General features: G+C 51.6%; 2 protein-coding genes across 5 annotated transcripts in view; both read right to left on the minus strand.

The window, feature by feature from the left end:
• AXL (AXL receptor tyrosine kinase) overlaps nt 1-8454 on the minus strand; it is a 28591-nt gene extending 20137 nt beyond the window's left edge. For 2 of the 4 annotated variants that reach the window (XM_005868771.2, XM_005868773.2), the window contains exons 1-6: nt 8159-8454; nt 6842-7064; nt 6420-6520; nt 5710-5886; nt 508-588; nt 249-364 (exon numbers count right to left, since the gene is read on the minus strand). In XM_005868771.2, the coding sequence (XP_005868833.1) occupies nt 249-364; nt 508-588; nt 5710-5886; nt 6420-6520; nt 6842-7064; nt 8159-8222 (762 nt within the window). In that variant the 5' untranslated portion in view covers nt 8223-8454. The remainder of the gene's footprint in view (nt 1-248; nt 365-507; nt 589-5709; nt 5887-6419; nt 6521-6841; nt 7065-8158) is intronic. The other 2 variants (XM_014541709.1, XM_014541708.1) reach the window with 1 other exon arrangement.
• A 9057-nt stretch (nt 8455-17511) lies between these two features.
• The window catches only part of LOC102262701 (cytochrome P450 2S1), a 13514-nt gene continuing 10783 nt past the window's right edge, over nt 17512-20242 (minus strand). Inside the window, exons 9-10 of the mRNA XM_014541691.1 lie at nt 18513-18654; nt 17512-18429 (exon numbers count right to left, since the gene is read on the minus strand). Of these exons, the coding sequence (XP_014397177.1) occupies nt 18248-18429; nt 18513-18654 (324 nt within the window). The 3' untranslated portion in view covers nt 17512-18247. The remainder of the gene's footprint in view (nt 18430-18512; nt 18655-20242) is intronic.

Here is a 20242-nt window from a genome sequence, read left to right on the forward strand (position 1 = left end):
GCCTTTCTAGTAATACTACCATTATGCCCATTTTATAGATGAGAGAACTGAGACACAGTCACCTACCTGAGCTCATGCAGCCATCAGTTGATGGAGCCAGGATTTGAACTCAAGACAGCTGCCTTAACCCGAGGCTCTACTGCCTCTCAACACACAAAAGCTGGGGAGGGCTGGTTATCCAGGGAGATGCTGAGGGCTTGTCGGTGTGGTTGGAGGGGAGCCTGAGGTTAGTAAAGTCTGAGTCTCACCTGCAGGGTGCAGTGGGTGAGGGGATAGATGCCGCTCAGGCCTGGTGTCCAAACCACCTCCAGCTTTGTGGGCAGACTGGAAACCAAGTGGAGGTCATGGGGCCGCTGGGGAAGCACTGTGGAGATGAGAGGAAGGACTGAAGGACTGACCTGGGGGGCCTTTGCCCAAGCTCCTCACCCTGCCTTCTACCCCAGCTCTGACCTTTGACCCCAGTCCCACACCATTTGACACCCAACTTCCCAGATCCTTTTCTGTCACCTGTGATGATGGCCGTGCGGGATGTGGTGACCCCCTTGGCATTATGGGCTTCACAGGAGAAAGAAGACGTCTTGTTCAGGCCTGGGAAGTCATATGAGGGTGGGGACCAGTGTCAGAGAGGTGCCCCTACCATGCCCCACCTGACAGGGCCAGTCTAGCCTATAGGGGCACCTGCTTAGAAGGAAACTATGGGAAGGGAACACAGGCCTCCATCCCAAACACTGGGACAGGTCTGGGGCCCTCAGCCCTAATGCCCCACCACATAGACACACATATATGCAGACACAGGCACACACATGGATAGACTCACATACATACACAGAAACATACACACACATAGAGACACGCACACTCTTGTACACACACTTATGCACAGATAGAGATACATATTGTACTCACACATACACATAAGCACACTTAGAAACACATTCACACAGCAAGACACACAGATACAGAGTTATACAAAGGCACACATAGAAACACATACTCATAATTATACACAAGTCACCTACACCAATACACACAGTTATACCCATGAACACACAAAGAAACACACTCACATACAGAAACACACATACTCATAGCTAGACACACAGACAGACACACACACTCACCTAGATGCAGAAACACAGACACACATAGAAGCATATACATCTAATAAGCACACACCTAAGAAACAGGCTCTCATGGGTGTGTGTAAATGTAGAGGTATTTATCTATAAACATAAAAGCCTAAGTGACCATTATGGTAGAATGACCAGTTGCTCTGACATGCACCGAGCAGGCAGGCAGGCGAGAGGTTAGGGGAAAATAGACAGGCAGGCGAGTGGTTAGGGGCAACAGGCAGGCAGGCAGGCAGGTGAGCAGTTAGGGACGAGTGATCAGGGCGAGCGGTCCTGGATTGCGAGAGGGATGTCCGACTGCCGGATGTCCGACTGCAAGGATCAGGCCTAAACCGGCAGTCAGACATCCCCTGAGAAGTCTGGATTGCGAGAGGGTGCTCCCTTGCATGAATTTTGTGTACTGGGCCTCTAGTTTGTTTATAAGCTCGGTTCCTACCAAGTCCACTCCCTCTCACTCACTCACACCTCACTCTCCTGGTGTTTCTGGGAAGCACACATCAAGCACTTTCCCACCTCGGGAACTTTGTACTCCTGTCCCTTCTTTTTGGAACAGTGTTCCCACTGACATCCGAGTGGTTCACTCCCCACCCCTTCACATTGTACTCAGATCCCACCTTCTCAGCCCTTCTGTCCCTGACCACCTTGTTTAAAATCAGAACTGCATGGCCGGTGTGGTTCAGGGATTAAACCAGGAGGTCAAGGTTTGGTCCCCAGTGGGGGGCATTTGGGAGGCAGTGGGTTGAATTCCCTCTCATCATTGATGTTTCTGTCTCTCTCCCTCTCCCTTCCTTTCTCTGAAATGAATGGGAACATATTAAAAATTTTAAAAAGAAATAAATTTGGAACCTCCCTCCATATCTAGCCTTTTTTCTACTTTATTATTTTCCCTTTGGCTATTCTCATCACAATGTCAACTCCACTAGCATGTCAGCAACATGGGCAGGGGTTTCTGTCTGCCTTGTCCCCTGCTGTATCGCCTGTGTCTAAGATGGCCTGGCACCCAGTAGGTGCTCTATAAATGCTTGTCGAATGAGTGAATGAATTTATGTGTATACATTTGTGTACTTATGAGTGTTTCTGGCTGTGTATGCAGAAATGTGAGCACGGGTACTTCTGAGGGTGAGTTAATGTACGTGTCATGAATAACTGTTTTTGAGTGTCTTGCCTCCCCAGTGTGATGATGGTGGGAACACAGGCAGATACACACACACACACACACACACACACACACACACCCACACACTCCCTGGATGACAGGATGTAAGGAGGACTAAGTCTTAAGTCTGTAGCTCGTGCCTGTCTGCCCATGCCTGTACCAGTGTGCTAGTGGACCTGTGAGTGTCTATGGATGTTGGGTGCTTGTGTGTGCCTCTTGCGTTTGTTCTGTGCCTGTTCTCACTACCATCTACCGCAGACACAAAGTTTCCTTTTCTTAGTCAGCAGAGGGAGTGGAAGGAGGGAAAGCTGGCTGGCTGCCCAAAGGGGTGGGCAGGGAAGCTCCTCAGTTCCGCTGTCCAGGCGCTAGTTCCCAGCCAAGGTCAGGTGCCCGCCTGCCCCCGCAGCCCCGCAGCCCTGCAGCCAGCCGCTGCCGGGGGTGGGACAGGACAGCCCTGGGCAGGCGGGCAGCCGGCGGGGGTGGGAAGTCTGGGTCCCCTCCAGCCACCTGGCATGTGGGGGCCGCCAGGGTCACTGTGTGGGAGCTGGCACTGTCCTCCAGAGGAGCCCTGGGGCAGGATGGGGGTTCTGGAGCCCCGTCCTGTTCCGACCACAGCATTCCTGCCCCCGTCTGAGTGAGTCACCAGGCCCCACCCCCTGCACTTCCGGCTGGCCTTGCGGGGAGAGGCCCAGGATCCCCCTTCCCAGGCTCGGACACCAACACCTTGAGGGAGGGGAGAGCAGGGATGAAGGGACCTGGGACCCCTTCCCTGCAGCAGGCTCTCCCTCACAGCAGGAGCAGGCCCACTCCAGATGTGCTTTCCAGATGCACTGTCCACCTCCTGTCCTCTCCTGCTCCTCCCCCCAACCCTGTGCTTTTTCCGAGGGAAAGAGAGGGATGGAAGGAGAGAGGGGGCACGCCCTAAGTCAGATCAAGGGACAGATGTACACAAACGGGCTAACATTCCTTAACACAGTCCCCCCCACCCCCCTCAATGAATCACTCTTAACTCACAGGGACCGTTATTGGCACAAAAACAGAGAATGCGGCGCTCAACAAGCTACGCACAAGGCTGATGCTGTGGCAAACATGCAGTGACACAAATACATACTCCATGACTTCCATACACAAGGGCTGACACAAATAAAGGTAGAGACCAAACATAAACACAATCAGACGTGCACACATGAACTACAAACACCTGGCAAGACCACATACACCTAGGCTGCAGCCGACAGACACACAAACCTCCCTGCATGTTGAGAGGCACACACCAAGGGACAATCACAAGTTGAGGTTGAAGTGGACAAATAATATACAATACACGCCAGAACCTGTAGAGGTTAATGTGGACTTGCTCGCCCAAAAATACAGCCAAGATTTCAAAACACAGCTGGACTTACTCAGGATGCTTAAGACATTCATCGAGATGCAGACTGATACAACAGCACTCACTTGCATGGACACGAGGGCTGTGGCAGACACACAAGAGGGGAGACATGTGCACACAGGCGGCACAGACACATCTACACACTGGCTGCTAAGCACCCCATGTTCATCCACCCAGAGGGCATGGGGCCGGGCTGGTACTCAGGGAGAGCAGACAGAGGCAGAAAGGTGTTGCTGCTGTCTGCTGAGAGTCACACGTGCGTACACACACACACAGACACACACAGGGGTCCATGGGACATAGTCCATACCAACATGCTCACCCTGTGACAAATACACAGACACCACAGATATCCATGGACACAGATATGTATACACACAGACAACCACAGTCAGTGGAAACACACTAAAAAGCACACTAAGTTGTCCATTGACACAATCTAATTCCATGGAAGCAAAAGCCCACACCATGATACTCGCACCCATAGGTGCACACCTGTAAGCTGACATTGTCTCCTCTGTATAGGGAGGTATGGGAAATGGCCACAAAACGCACTGTGATCCCTCACTCTGCCATCTCTCCCCCAACACACATACACACTCCACCCTCACACAGTGCGTCACAGCTGCGAGCACACAAACACAAAGGCTGACGCAGGCTGACACTGGTATACTTAGTCACACACACACACACACACACACACACACGTGCGTGCGTGCACGCACACACACCCATGCACTCCTCCCCCACGCACTGAGACAGCTACAGAAGCTGGCCCTTGCTAACACCCCCACCTCATCCAAAGAGGTTGATGCTGACAGACACTGAGACACAGATCCAAAGGGACATGGATACATACCCAGAGCCTCCCCCCACCCCACCCCACACACACTAATACACACACACAGAGATCGCCCTCACAGTTGCACCAAATACTGATACATGCACAGACCTCTCTCACCTGTGGTCCCCCCCATTTTTCCTTCTGGGATGGAGTTGGGCAACCAGCCTCCTCTCCCTCCCCCTCTCTGGGGTCCTGCCAAGCTGACTCAGTCCCCAGAGCCACTGGCCTGAGTCAGCCCTCTGGGGGCTGGCATGCTCACCACCTTTCCCTTGCACACTCAGGGTCCCCAGAATGCTGGGAATGTGGGCACCTCCCTCCACCCTGGGAGACCCTCAGTCAGGAGTCCCCTCCCCATCCCAGCAGTTGGAGAGCAGGTTGGGGGTGCTGGAAGCTGATACCCTACAGGGTCCAGCCACCTCCCTCTGACTAATTGAGTCTCCCCCTTCTGTATTCCTCTCTCTCCTTTCTCAGTGAAGGGGAACCCCCTGTGTCCATGGTCCCCCAGCAATGCCACGGACCGCTGTGTGACCCCAAGCTTGGTCCTGCCCCATCTTGGGTTACCTCTGTGGTCTGTCCCTCTCTGTCTCTGATTCTCTCTCTCTCTCTCTCTCTCTCTCTCTCTCTCTCTCTCCCTCTCTCTCTCTCTCTCTCTCCCTCTCTCTGTAACTCACTCTCTGTCTCCCACTTTCACCTTCTCTCTTTACTTCACGTTCTGTACCCACCAGTGGGGCCCTTCAGTGACAGGGGTAGACAGGTTGGGGGAGGTGGAGGAGAGGAGGGCACGGTTGATTCTGGTACCCTGTTTGGGGTCAAGGGCTGACAAAGGGCCATCAGGCCTACACACACTTGGGCTATGGAACAGCTCAGAGGAAACCCAGGACAAAGAATTCTATTCAGAGACAGGCTGGGGTAGTTGGAGGGAGAAAGAGCAGAGAGACAGGACACAGAGAAACAGAGCGATGGAGAACAGAGACAGAAGGAGATGGAGAAAGCGTATGGGGAGAAGTGAGGAGGTAGACAGGGGCAAAGATGCAGAGATGAGATAGACTCAGAGGCAGAGACTCAGGAACCGATAGAGACGGACAGAGGACAGAGGGACAGGCAGACACTCACACAGGAGCATGAAGGGCACTCCCACTTCCATCCTGCCAGGGCCTCTACAGTGAGCTGGCCACATCCCCGGACTCACCTGGAACATGAAGTATGTGCTGGGGGGTGTGGCCCGTGGCCGCAGCCAGGGGGACAGCATCCTGGAGCCAGAACAGGTCCACGGGCTCTGGGGGACCCTGGGCCCGGCAGCTCAGGTTGAAGGGGGTGTTGGCAGTAACAGTCCTGTCCTCAGGCTCCTCCAAGAAGTAGGGCAGGCCTGGGTGGGGTGATGGTAGAGGCTGGGTCTCTCTGAGCCCCCCAGGTGTCTGACTCACTGCCAGGCTGTTGGAGGCTGCAGGCTCTTTAACCCGTATGTCCCCTCAGGCCTCTACCCCCAGGGCACATCATCCCAATACCTGTTTCCCCCAACCAATGTCGGACCCCCAGGACATATAAGCCCCTCCTTCTTTTCCAGAATGTCTGACTTCTCATCCCATTTTACCAATGAGGAAGGCGGTGGGGGGCTGAGGATGGGAAGATGGTTAAGTCATGCCTCTGACACCTTATCTGTTCGAAAAATATCCTACCCCAACCATGGCTGACCCCAGGATATCCAACAACACCCCCCACCCCAAGATGTTTTCTTCCGCAGGACTTATAATCCCAATAATTTATGGACCCAAGCTTCCTGATCCCTTCAGATCTCTGACATTCTTAGCATGTATGTCCCTGGGAGACATCCGGAATCTTCCAGCACCCTTTGACCCCTGGGGTTCCTGACCTCCCATGACCTCTGAGCCCAGAGCTCACCCTCCAGTCCAATATAGCCGGGCTGGGACACAAAGTTCCTTCCTCCCAGGACCACTGCGCACTGGTACCATCCCACGTCCGAGAGCTGCAGGGACAAGATCCTGACAGGGACAGAGAGGTTTGGGATCAGAGCTGGACACTGGGAGGGACGCATCAGAACTGAAAGATGGGGGTCTGGACTGGAAACACGTGAGCTAAGAGGTGGGCACTATTATTAACTCCTTTTACAAAAGAGGAAAGTGAAACCCGGGGCTACATCACATGCTCACAGCCACACAGCCGCGGGCGAGTGGCCAAGCTGGGGCTCCAACCCTGGTGGAGTGCCTGGTGGTGACTTTTTCACCCACCATGTGATGGAGGTGGTGGGGGTTAGGGGTCAGGGGGGATGTAGGGATGTGGTTGGTCAGGGAGAGGCTGGTCACCTGAGCTTGCTGACCACTTTCCAGTCGTCCTGCTCATCTTCGCCCAGGGGCACCTGGATCTGGGTGCTGTCTGCCAGCTCCAGGGCCTGTCCATCCCGAAGCCAGGTCACCTCAGGGGGCTCCCCATGAACCAGAAGCTCACACTGAAGGGTCCCCGTGAGTTCCCGGGCACCAGTGATGTTCCCTGGGCTCCCCACAAAGGGGTCCTCCTGAGCCTGTGAGCCTGCAGGGAGATGGGGAAGAGCCGGCTTAGGAAACTCCACTTCCCTCCAAATCCTCAGTCCCACCCTCTGGGCCTGCTTATGGCAGCCACGACCTTGCCAGGCCTTTAGGCCCACATAGCTGTAGAGTGACCTCAGCGGGGGCTGGAGGGAGGCGCCTTGAGGGGAGGATGGGAGCCTTCCCAGGGGATTAGGGTCCAGCCTTCATCCTTCAACTTTGGGAAGAGGGCCCGGGATCTGGCAGCCTCCCACGTCCTGGCCTGCCGGGCAGGGCCAGCTCTTGCCCCGCTGCCCTCCCTTAGGGTCTCCAGAGACGTGACAGGTCAGGCTGGTGGATGGCGGGGAAGAAAAGGAGGGAAGGAGAGGGAGAGGGGGAGGGAGAGAGCGAGAAGGAGAGACGGGGAGAGAAGCCAGAGAAAAGTTGAGCAGGGGGAGTCAGAGACAGAAAGGAACAGAGACCCAGAGAGAGAGACAGAGGGTGAGAGATGAAGAGACACCCTAGGGGAAAAAAGTGGTGGAGAGACACGAGAAAACGGCGGTGACATTGATAGAGATGGAGAGAGGGAGGGAGGGAGACCCACAGAGATGGTAGAGCTGGAGCCTGAGACAGAGCCTCGGTCCCAGAGATGGAGCAGACAATGGTGGGGCAGGGACAGGGTGTGGGGGTGACTGTGCTGAGGGTTTTCCCCTAGGGTTCCCAAGCCCTCCCCGTCCCGCTGCCGGACTGAGTACTCCTTTCTGGAAATTTCCTTCCCTGGAAGCCCCCCTCTCAGCCTCTCCCCAGGGCCCCCACTCCAGTCCAGCCCCCACCCTGCCCTCAGCTTCTCCTGGGTGTCTGTCTCGGCGTGTGCATCTCTTCCCGTCTCTGACCCTCCTAGTTTCTATTTCTTGTCCCTCTGTTCCTCTCTCAGAGCCCCTCTCTGTCCCCCGGGGCCTCTTGGGTTTGTCTCTGTGTCTCCCGTCTCCCTCTCCGTTGTCCCAAGAAAATTCCCTGAGCCAACTCGGGACCACCCCCAACACCTGCCATCCCCCCACACCTCCCACCTCCCCCAGCCCCTCCACAGGTAGTCCTGCCCCTCAGGCCACCATCACTCACCGTTGGGGGCCATGCACCCCCAGCAGCACAGAGCCAACCACCAGGCCAGCGGGACCCTGCCCATCCTCGGGGCAGCGCGCGAGCTCTGCCAAACTTTCCTCAGAAGTTGCTGGGCACACGGAGGGGGAGGGGGCAGGGCCGGGTTGTCCCCGGCCCTCCCCCCAGCTCCGGGCTCCCCGGCTTTGGCTCTACCCGCCTGGCACAGGAAGGGCTCCTCACCGGCTCCACTCCACTCCGTGGCCACCTTCCCTGCTCCCTGATCTTCTCCCTCCCAGACCTCCGAAACCCGTCCCCCCGCCCCTGCCTCCCCCTGCCTCCACCCACCGGGCTGGGAGCCGAGGGGGCCACTGGGATTTCGAGGGGTTAACTTCGGAGAGGAGAGGACCAGCCCTGTCTTAAAGGGACCCTGGAGGGAGGCTGAGGAGGGGAAGGAGCCCTGGTGGCTTCACCCCTGAGCCTGGGCCAGAGAGGCAGGGAGGCTGTGTGTTTCCCTACCCGGCGCAGGGCGCTGTCGCCCTGGGCTCTCTGGATGTCCCGTAAACATTCCTTCAGAACTCCACTCCCCGCTCAGCCCTGGCGATGCCCCCTCCCCGGCCTCCACCCCCAGCCCAGCCCCAGCCAAGCACTCCTCTCACACTCACAGCTCCTCCTCCTCCTCCCCCTCCTTGTCCTCCTCCCCCCCCTCCTCCAAGGACACACACACACACACACACACACACACACACACACACTCACACAGTCAGATGTCATCAACACACAGAGGCTGGGACAGGAGGAGACATGCAGGGGCACGCTGCCAGCCATGGGACATACTCAGAAGACAAGCCAGGTCAGGAACTCCAGTCCTGGAGAAATCTCAGAAACCAGAACCTGAAGAACACCTGCTGGGTGGCATCCCCGGGGTACACTCAGGGAGATGTGGAGCCTCCTGCCCAAGAGACCCACCTGGGCACAGAAACAGGACCCGCCCTGGCTGGTGTGGCATCAGCATCATCTTGTACCAAAAGGTGGTGGGTTCTATTCCTGGTCAAGGCACATGCCTAGGTTTCGGGTTCCATCCCCGGTCATGGCACGTGGAGGCAGTCAATCACTGACGTCGGTCTCTCTCTCTCTCTCTCTCTCTCTCTTTCTCTCTCTGTCTCTCTCCCTTCCTCTCTCTAAAAATCAACACAATTAAAAAAAAAAAGAATCTATTTTTTAAAAAGGAACAAGACCCCAGGGTGTCCTGTGGGAGCACTTTGGGGTGGGTGCCTGAAGAGTTGGGCTGGAATCCCAGCCCTACCAGGAACTGGTGATCTTAGAAGTGAGTGCCCTCGCTAGGCCTCAGTTTGTCCATCTGTAAGATGGGCATAAGCAGGCTAGAGGGAGGACATCCTGGTCCAGTGCACGTGCAGTTCCTCTTTGCACATGATAATGACCGCTGACCAGGCGCCCTTGATTTTTGGCATGCCTTCTGTTTGTTTCTCTGTGCACTTGCATTGTGGTCCTTGCAGACCTGGGGCCTGTGTGTGGGTTCTGTTGCCTGTCCATTTCTATGCCCCTATGTATTTTGCACATGGAGGTCTCTGTAAGCTTGCATTTCTGGGGGCTAGGGGAGGTGGAGGGGTGGGTGGAGTTGGGCAGCCATCTCTCTGCCCTTAACCCTTCTGTGTGTTGTTATCCCTACAGCTCATCACAAAGTCCTGTCTTTTCAGCCTCCTGATGTCTCCCACCTGCCCCTTCTCCCATCTGAATGCAGCCCCATCCTTTCTCACTGGCCCCCTCTCCTGGCCTCCGCCCTGGCCTCCTTGCCTCCGTTCTTGCTCTCTCCAAACCATCTCCCATTCAGCAACCAGACGGGTGTTTCAGAAATTCACATCTGCCCTGCCCTCCCCTGCTTGACCTTAGCTCCTTACTGCCCTCGGGGTGAGCTCCCAGCTCCCGAGCCTGGCACTCAGGGCTCTTCACCATCAGCTTCCCTGAGCTGTCTCGTGTGTGTCCTATTTCATGGCCGTAGCATCCATCCTGCCACCCAAGCCTGACTTTCAGGGCTCTCTTGAATCCCTCACCTGGCACTAAGTTACCCAGTCCCATGGAGGACTCAGCTTCACAAACCTTTCTCCCACCTGGCCCTGTTCTCTCCCTGACACCTCTGCTCTGGCCTCCTCCCTGATCTTCCTGCCTCCACTCTTCCAGACACAGCAAGAGGAGTGTGTCTCAATCCCAAATCACCCTTTCCCTCCTTTTCACCAAACCTTTCAAGATGAAACTCCAGACAGCTTGCTTTAGGTCCCCTCATGTCCACTTGACCCTCCCCTCGGGTCCCCAGACTTTTTTCCCTTGATGGGAAAATGTGTATCTGTCTCTCTCTTTTCCTCTCTCTAAAAATCAATAGATTTTTTAAAAAAAGAATCTATTTTTTAAAAAGGAACAAGACCCCAGGGTGTCTTGTGGGAGCACCTGGGGCTGTGTGTGTGTGTATGTGCCTGAAGAGTTGGGCTGTAGCCTTTTGTCCCCAACTCCTACACATGCCTCAGCCCCATCTCAACATCCCCTCTCCATTGCATCATGGTCTGGCCCTTCCCAGTCTAATCTAGGTCCCACTATTCACTCACAATACGCTGTCCTTTTCTTTAACAACACTGCATAAGTTGCCATGACACAGTAGTCCTCCATTATCCACGGTTTCCCTTTCCTAGTTTCAGTTACACGCGGTCAACCACGGCCTGAAAATATTAAATGGAAAATTCCAGAAACAAACAATTAATATGTTTTAAATTGCATGCTATTCTGAGTGGATTGATGAAATCTGGTGCGGTCCCTGGGACGTGAATCATCCCTTTGTCTATCGCATCCATGCTATGTATACTCCCCACCCAGTAGACACTTAATAGCTGTGGGTTATCAGATCTGTTAGAGAGAGAGCGAAAGTATTCACATAATTTTTATTACAGTACAGTGTTATGATTGCTCTATTTTATTATTACTTACTGCTGTTAATCTCTTACTGTGCCTAATGTATCAATTAAACTTTGTCATAGCTATGTGTGTATAGGAAAAAACATAGTGTATATAGGGATCAGTACTATTGGTGGTTCTAGGCATCTACTGAAGGTCCTGAAACATACCCCCTGTGGGTAAGGGGGGACTGCTGTATATTTATTTATATATATTTATTAGTGTGACTATGTGTCTCATATCTGTCTCCTCCTACTGGCCTGTGGGCTCTGGGGGAGCAGGGACTGGATCTATCCTGGTGACCACTGCATCTCAGCTACCCTGTAAAAGTCCTGCCATAAAGCGGCCAATTCATTATTGTGGCATTTTGGAGATGCAAATATGTGTAAAGGTCTACCCACCTGTTTGAATATGGTCAGGAGACCTACATATCTAGGGCTCAGTGGACCTGGCTGTGTGCATGACCAACTCGAATCTCTGTTCACTCAAGAACTGTTAGGGGCAAAGATAGAATATTGGGGACTAGCTATGGCTATGGGAAATAATCATGCTGTTAACCACGATTGCCTTGTGTTGGTTAAAGTAAGGACATTCTGACCTGGCTGGGAGTTGTAAGCTCCCAGGACCCGGGAGTCAACCTTGGACCTGGGAATCAACTTTGGAACCATTCTCATTCAAGAACTGCCTATTATCATGGAAAGATTAACAACCTTGTTGCCCAAACAATGGAGTCCCACCCCAGCCTGCATAGCCTACTTCCCCATGCCTGTAATCGCTACTTCCCCATGTAATCTTTGTCTTACCCTACATAAGCAGCTGGCTTATGGGGGGCTGCAGAGCAGATTTTTGAGGATGACCTGCTGCTCTCCCATACTGCCAGCATTATTGGAATAAACGCTCATATGTGATTCAACCCTGTCTCTGCTTAATTGGCTCAAATAGTGACAGGCAGCACAGACCCACTGATTGTCCAGTTACAGAACTATTTGCTGAGCACTTACCATGTGCTTGCAATTTACTTTCTTTGTTTTTTTTTTTGTATGTATTTTTAATCCTCACCCAGTGGCTATTTTTCCATTGATTTTTAGAGAGAGTGGAATGGAGAGGGGTGGGGGGTTGGGGGTAGACATAGAGAGAAAAACATCCATGTAAAAGACATATTGATTGGTTGCCTCCCGCACATGCCCCGACCGGGCCCGGGATGGAGCCTGCAACTGAGGTACATTCCCTTGACTGGAATTGAACCCTCAACTCTCCAGTCTGTGGGCCGACACTTTCCCCACTGAGCCAAACCCGCTAGGGCACAATTTACTTTCAAATGCCTTACAAAATGTGATGGATAAGAGGATAGAAATGTTCCCTGTGCCAGGGGCTGGGGATTCCACAGTGAGCTCATATCTCAGGAGGAAGAGAAACAACAACCAGATAAGCACTTATCAGGATGCAACATGGGCAGTGAAAAATAGCAGAGGAGGGTGAGGATTAACAACAAAAAGTTATACCAGGATTTTCTTTCTTCTTTTTGGTTAATCCTCTGGAGTAGCGGTCGCCAACTGGTGGTCCGTGAGGTCCGAAAGGTTGGCGACCGCTGCTCTGGAGGATATTTTTTCCATTGGTTTTTAGAGAGAGAGGAAGGGAGTGGGAGAGACAGGGAGAGAAACATCAATGTGAGAGTGACACATCGATTGGTTGCCTCCCACAAGTGCCCCGACCAGGGCCGAGGATGGAGCCTGCAACCTAGGTACGTGCCTTGACCGGAATAGAACCCAGACCCTTCAGTCTACAGGCAGAAACTCTATCCACTGAGCCAAACCAGCCAGGGCTCTATGAGGATTTTTGACTGTGTGTGTGTGGAGGGTGGGGTGGCGGCACACTTAACCCCTGTGTTGTTCAAGAGTCAAGTGTATAACACATTTTCTGTATCCATTCATAGAGCAACGTTTAGGTGGCTCTATGTCTTGGCTATTGTGAATAATGCTGCCATGAATGTGGGGGTCCAGATATCTCTTTGAGATACTGATTTCTTTTCCTTTAGGTATATACCCAGAAGTGGGATTCTGGGTCATATGGTAATTCTATATTTAATTGTTTTGAAGAAATTCTTACTGTTTTTCATAGTGGCTGTGCCCATTTAGACCCCCAGCAACAAAGCACCAGGCTTCCCAACTGGTTGGCTCTGAGTAGGGAGAGACACCTGATTCAATTCTTTAAAAATATATATGTATTTATTGATTTCAGAGAGGAAGGGAGAGGGAGCATGTGTTCTGATCGGGAATCGAACCATGACCTCCTGGTTTATATGTCAATGCGCAATCACTGAGCCATGCCAGCTGGGCTTGATTTGGTTTTAAAGGGTCCCTCTGCCAAGGCCAGTAAGTGAAAGGTTGACAGAAAACTTTCTACCAGAGAGGTCAGGACCTGGACGCACTACAAGGACCATTGCTTCGTGTGATGTGATGCTCCAAGAATGGGTCAGCACCTCCAGTAAGAAGCTCTTGACAGAATGAGCCAGAATCTGACTTAATTCCCAGTTTATAGGGGACTCCTGGGAATGGAGTAGCACCACAAAAATGCCATCAGCCAAATCTAGGATATGAAAAGTTGTACAGCCTTGGTCAGTGTGGCTCGGTTGGTTGGAGCATCGTTCTGCGCACCAAAAGGTTGTGGGTTCGACTCCTGGTCAGGGCACATACCCAGGTTGTGGGTTCCTTCCTCGGTCAGGACATGTGTGGGAGGCAACCAACTGATGTTTCATTCTCACATCAATGTGTTTTTTTTTTCTCTCCCTCTCTTTCCCTCTCCCTCTCTTTTCTTCTTTTTCTAAAATTAAAAAAAAAATAAATAAGAAAAATTGTAAAGGACACATTTCTTCAAGAAATAAGTGGTGCCTGGCAGGTGTGGCTTACTAATAGTGGTTGAGCGTTGAGCTGTGAATCAGGGGGTTAGGGTTCGATTCCTGGCTAGGGCACATGCCTGGGTTTTAGTTTCAATTGAGGGCATGCAGGAGGCAGCCGATCAATGATTCTCTTTCATCATTAGTGTTTCTATCTCTCTCTTCCTATTGAGCTGTGAATCAGGGGGTTAGGGTTCAATTCCTGGCTAGGGCACATGCCTGGGTTTTAGGCTCAATTCCCAGTCGAGGGCATGCAGGAGGCAGCTGATCAATGATTCTCTTTCATCATTGATGTTTCTATCTCTCTCTTCCTCTCCCTTCCTCTCTGAAACAAAACAAAAAAGTGGCACACAAAATGTTAGAGAATGGTTGAAGATTTCAAAGATGTAAGATGGCACAAAGGCACTGTATGGTGAGGCTTTGGGGCCTTGTTTGAACAAACCCAGTTATAAATTACGTTTATGAGACTGTCAGGGAAACATGAACACTGACACTGAAGAGCTGCCAATAAGTGAGAGGTGTCAAAATAGGTATTGCGGTGGTAACTTTTTCTTTTTTTGTAGAAAAGCAAGTAAGAATTTATTGATGGCAGCAAAATCATACTTAGGACAGTGGGACGAGGAAGGGCGTGGAAGCAGCAACAGGAGAGCCTAGGCTGGGCTGCTTTGGCTGGGAAGTCAGAGAAAAGGGGGCCTTGGAGACAGGGTCAGGGGGTTAGCCCTGGAAGAGGTGCTGCTGCCCATTGCTCCCCTGGTGACAAGCCTCACCTCAGTGAGGTCCCTTAGTGGATGGGGACCCGTGGCTGTGGGGGAAGGAGAGAGGGAAGAGAATGGCAACCCGGGCATGTGTCCTGAGAGAGAGCGCCTGTGGTTGTAACTTTTGAAAAACAAATTTTAAAGGGGGGGGGGTTATTGTTTTAAAAAGTTAAGCCTCTTTGTTGCAGATGAAATTTTGGATACAGATACATTATAAACGTATATAATGCTACTGAGTTGTACACTAATGGTTAAAATGATATCGTGATGCATATTTTACCACACACACCCAAACTAAAATCATCTTAACACGTGTCACCTTTCACACTGATGCAGTTCAAGGTCCATCCTTCCTTACAGAAAAGTTTGCTAGTATTCCCGATCCCATGCTTCCCTGGATGTGAATTTTGAGTGCTAAAGAAAGCAAGTCATCGCTTTAATTTAAAAGGAGAAAACCTTAAACATCACTCATTCCTTTTCACATCACACTGTTGATGTGAGACACGTCCAAACCTGCAGAGAATTTTTATGAGTGTATTTGAGCTAAACTGATGACGATGGCCAGGAATAAAAAATTTCAACGGATTGAGAAAAGCTCCAGAGAATGGCAGTTTTGCAGCTTATTTTATACCTTAGAACCAGAGGAGGAGGTGTAGGGTGGGTTACATGAAATCTATTGGTGGTAGATTTAGGGGATGGGAGAAAGCAAAGGCGGAGGTAGGGGTGGCGGGTGGAGCAGGGGGAATCTCTGAGATTGGATGAAAAGTAAAACGGATACGTACTTCTTTTACAGGATAGTGAGCAATTACAGCACATAGAGATGGTATGTGGAAGAACAGATAACAGCAAGGGCTTCTGTGGTCTCAGCTCTGGTTCCTTGGGTGTGCCCTGAGGGGTCTGGGAAAGATTACTCTAACATTTCCAAGGTATGTTACCTTAGATGCAAAAAGACAGGCTCACTTAAGGAAAGGTTGACCTTTGTCAAGGAAGCTACAGGCCCAGGACAGGCTACTGGCCATGACCTGCTTTTAGTTAGGAATTACGGTCACACTGTCCTATGTGGTTACTTTCAGTCTGCGTAGACAAGGCTGTCATGCAGGCCTCCCCTGAGCTTATCAGGTTTAGTATGTGGTCCCTTTTTTTGCCCACAGCACTGACATATTAAAACACAGTAATAGTACATCCCAGAACTTAGCTTGTATTTTGTTTCTATTAAGTCCCAGAATTTTTCACATTTCTTTTTTGAAATTTAGTACATCTCTCAGATGCTACCTCCTCAGTCAGGCTGTGATCAGCTGGAAAGTGGCAAAGTTAGGATCTGATCCCAATCTCATCATATCACTGTTCTGGGCTACCTCTATAGAACTTAAGCCAAAAAATAAAGTGATAGCATCAGAGGAAAAAAAGCCAAAACACAAAACTTTCGGCCCTGGCTGGGTAGCTCAGTCAGTTAGAGCATTGTCTCAATACACCGAGGTTGCAGGTTTGATGCCAGGTCAGGGCACATACAAGAATTAATCAATGAATGCATGGATAAGTGGAACAACAAATTGATGTCCTCTCTTGCTTTAAAATCAATAAATTAAAAAAAAACTTTAATGATACATGCATTGCTAAAGCATTCAGGGGTCAGATAAACTGTCTGCAAGTTACTTTGAAACTCCTAGAAAAATGAGCTGGATGGACAGGTGGAGAGACATGTACTAAAGCCAACTGAAGCCAGGGGCACATGGCAGTTCCCCAATAATTCCCTCAGCTTTACTGGAATTTTGAATCTTGAAAATTGTCATAAAACTAGCAGAAAAGTGGATGAAATAAAAAGCAGGAAGGTGATGGTTGTCAAATGAGATTGGTGATTGTACTGGTCTACTTCTGTGTTTGAAAACTTCCTTACTAATTAACAAATAAAACGATGCTTCTGGTTTCTTAAAGAAGGCAGGAGGAAAAGGGTTTAAAAGAGGCGGAAGTAGGGTTAGGGTTTGTGTTTCAGAATCTGCTTTTAGATTGGGAGAGTTCCCAGGGATTGGATGGGCCATTTTCAGGCTTTCCCTGGCTGAGGCCCACCCTGTCCAGGGTCCAGGCCAGCTGTTCCGAGGTTACCTTCTCCCCACCCCCCTCGGCCTCCCGGGAAGTAAGCCCAGGACAGGCCCCTCCTCCCCACATCTGGTACTGATGTCAACAGCCAGGGTGGGCGGGGGCCATGTTTTTCAGGTCCCGCCCAGCCTCCAGGGAGGGGTGGACGCCCCCATCCCCACCCCTTACTCACAATGTCAGACACTGTCACACACACACCAGGCTCTGCCACGGGGCTGGACCACAGGCCAGAAACAAACTTTTATTACAAAACAGGGACCTTCGAGTCACAAGGCCAGCAGATCTGGTCTCTTCCCTGACACCGGGAGTTGGAATCTGGCCCCTACTTGTTCCTCTAGCCCAGTGGTTCTCAACCTGTGGGTTGCAACCCCTTTAGGGGTCGAACGACCCTTTCACAGGGGTCACCTAAGACCATCGGAAAACACATATATAAATACATATTGTTTTTGTGATTAATCACTATGCTTTAATTATGTTCAATTTGTAACAGTGAAATTGGGGGTCACCACAACATGAGGAACTGTATTAAAGGGTCACGGCATTAGGAAGGTGGAGAACCACTGCTCTAGTCCCTTCCCCCGTTTCTACGGGGGACTTTGAGGATGACGGTGGGTCAGTGTGTGCTGAGGAGGCAGGAGAGGCTTTCAACATGGTTATATAACCTGGTCTGAGGGTCCCATGTGTCCTAGTTTACTTGGTTCCCAGTTCTGTGTGCATAACTGCACAATGAGGGTATATCTGTAGTTGGGAGAATTTAGGGATCAGGGTGCTTGGAAAGGGTCCTTGAAGGCTGAAGGTGGGAAGGCCAGGGTGTGACTGTCTCAGTAGGAAGGTATCTGGGAGTCAGGACGAGGCCAGGCGTGAGCTGGCTGTGTGGTTCAGTGGTTGGGAGAGTGTGGCTGGTGAGTCACGTGCCTGGGTAATGGTGTGGTCCCTCGAGGGCTGAGGGTAGTCTCTCTGCAACATGGCCCAGGAGGGTACCTGTTCCTTGCTCCAGGCTCCTGGAGACAGTGGTGCTGTTAAGTGTGATCAGTGAAGAGGGCATGTGGGCCGAGAATACGGTGGAACTCCCACATATGGGTTGTGAGTCCAGGGGACTTACCTTGTATGCAAGTTGGTGGGTTATCTGGGCATGTGGTTATGATTCCAGAAAGACTAAATTTATGTCTATAGAAAGCTTGCGTGGCTGAGTTGCCTTGTGGCTGTGTATGGGTGTGTGGTTCAGTGAGTGTGGCCCTGCGGACGAGTATCTGTGTGACTGACTCTCACAAACAACTACAGGTGTGTGAACGTGGTTTCCTGTGGTGTAGACATGGCTCTGGACACAGCCATGTCCAGGCCCAAGGTCGAGGCTGCTACCTCCCAATACCCTCTCCTTCATTTGTTCCACACGATGGGGTGGGATGGAGGTCAGCGGGGACGGACTTGCAGCTGGAAGGTTGGGGGGATGTTGAAAAGGCCACTGACAGCTGGCTGGAGACTCACAGCACCCACTGGGCACGGGCTCTCCAGGGAGAAGGCCTGCAGGATGGCGGTGACGAGAAGGAACAGCTCCGCTCGTGCCAGGCCCTCCCCGAGGCAGACACGCTTACCTGGAGGGAAGAGGGAGATAGGGCTGGGCTAGCCCTCCTCACACCCCAGCCAGTGGGTGGGCAGGAACCGGCCCAGTAGATACCTAAGGAGAAGGGCAGGAATGCCTCCTGCTTCTTGAACCTTCCGTCTGCATCCAGAAATCGGCCTGGGTTGAACTCCTCTGGCTGCTTGAAGACTTCGGGGTCATGCAGGACAGAGCCCAGGAGGGGGAAGACCTCAGTGCCCTGAGGGGAAATCATAATAGAACTACAAATATCTTTCACCACCCAGGTTCTGGGCGGCAGAGCGCAGAAATCTGCACTGTCGCGGACACCAGTTCACAAAACGTAATAGTATCGACATGTAACAAGCTTATTACGGGCCAAGCAGTTTATTAAGCATTTTATGTATATTACCTCACATGTAATAGGTACATGTCTTCCACTTACACACACACACACACACACACACACACACACACACACACACACACAACCACACATGTAAACTCACTATATGTTTTAACAAGCCTAGGAAGCAGTTACTAATATGATCCCTATTTTAAAGATGGGAAAACTGAGGCCCAAGGAACTTAAGCAACTTGCCCAAGGCAACATTTGACACAGCAGAGCTTGTTATTTTATTTTTTTAATACATATTTTATTGATTTCAGAGAGGAAGGGAGAGGGAAAGAGAGATAGAAATATCAATGATGAGAGAGAATCATTGATCAGCTGCCTCCTGCACCCCCTCTACGGGGGATTGAGCCTGCAACCCAGGCATGTGCCCTGACTGGGAATCAAACCAGGGACCCTTCAATTCGTAGGCTGATGCTCAAACCGGCTAGGGCCAGAGCTTGTTAAAGTAGAGGCCTGGTGCACGAGATTCATGCACTTGGGAGGGGGGTCCCTCAGCCCGGCCTGAGCCCTCTCGCAGTCTGGGAGCCCTTGGGGGATGTCCGACTGCCAGCTTAAGGCAGCTCCTCCATTGAGCGTCTGCCCCACCCCCCGCCCCAGTCCAAGTTCAGGGAGAGTGGCAGCCCCTTCAGCTGAGATCAGAGTTGCCATGTTCCCAGGACTGTGTTGGAGGGTGAAGGAAGGTAGGGAGTGAGGAGAGCAAGAGCGAGGGACCTCCATTGCTAGGAACTCTGGCTAATGGGCTCTGAGCTGGGGAGGTGAGAGGACTATAGGAAAAGATAGGGTCATGCTATTGCTATTAAAATAAGAGAAAGGCAGATAGCAGTGGTTAAAGCATAGGCTTGGATTAATATCTCTCCCTGACCACTTGTGGGCTGGGTGAGCCTGGCAAGTCTTCTGACCTTTCAGGGCCTCAGTTTTCTCATCTGTAAGATGGGCATGTTAGTGGTGTAGGATTGCTCTGAAATCTAAACACCTGGCACAGAGCAGGTCCTCAATCATTATTACTGTTGTCACCATCAGTAGTGGTTGTCATTGCACAGTCACTGTGTTAAGAATAGTCTCTGCTGCTGCCTCATGCACAAGACTGCCACCCCCCAGGTACTGAGAGCCAAGTTGGTGCTTTGCAAGCATTGCCTCATATGATTCCTTGCAATCCTGGTTAATACTATTACCTTTCCCAATTTAGAAGAGGGGTAGATGGAGGCTCAGAGGGGGGAGGGATTTGCCCAAGGTCCCAGATAAAACACTGGATTGCAACTGCCAAGGATTGATTCTACTACAATGAAGCTCAAGGAGGAAGTTTATCAGAAGGTGCCTTAGGTTTCTGAGGAGACATCGCCCCCTGGTGGTGCTGGCTCCAAGTTGCTCTCTAGTGAAGGGACAGGAACTGAGACGGGGAGAGGAGGAGGAGGAG

This window comes from Myotis brandtii, unplaced genomic scaffold (genome assembly GCF_000412655.1).
Source record: "Myotis brandtii unplaced genomic scaffold, ASM41265v1 scaffold277, whole genome shotgun sequence".
In the NCBI taxonomy this organism is placed as follows: domain Eukaryota; kingdom Metazoa; phylum Chordata; class Mammalia; order Chiroptera; family Vespertilionidae; genus Myotis; species Myotis brandtii.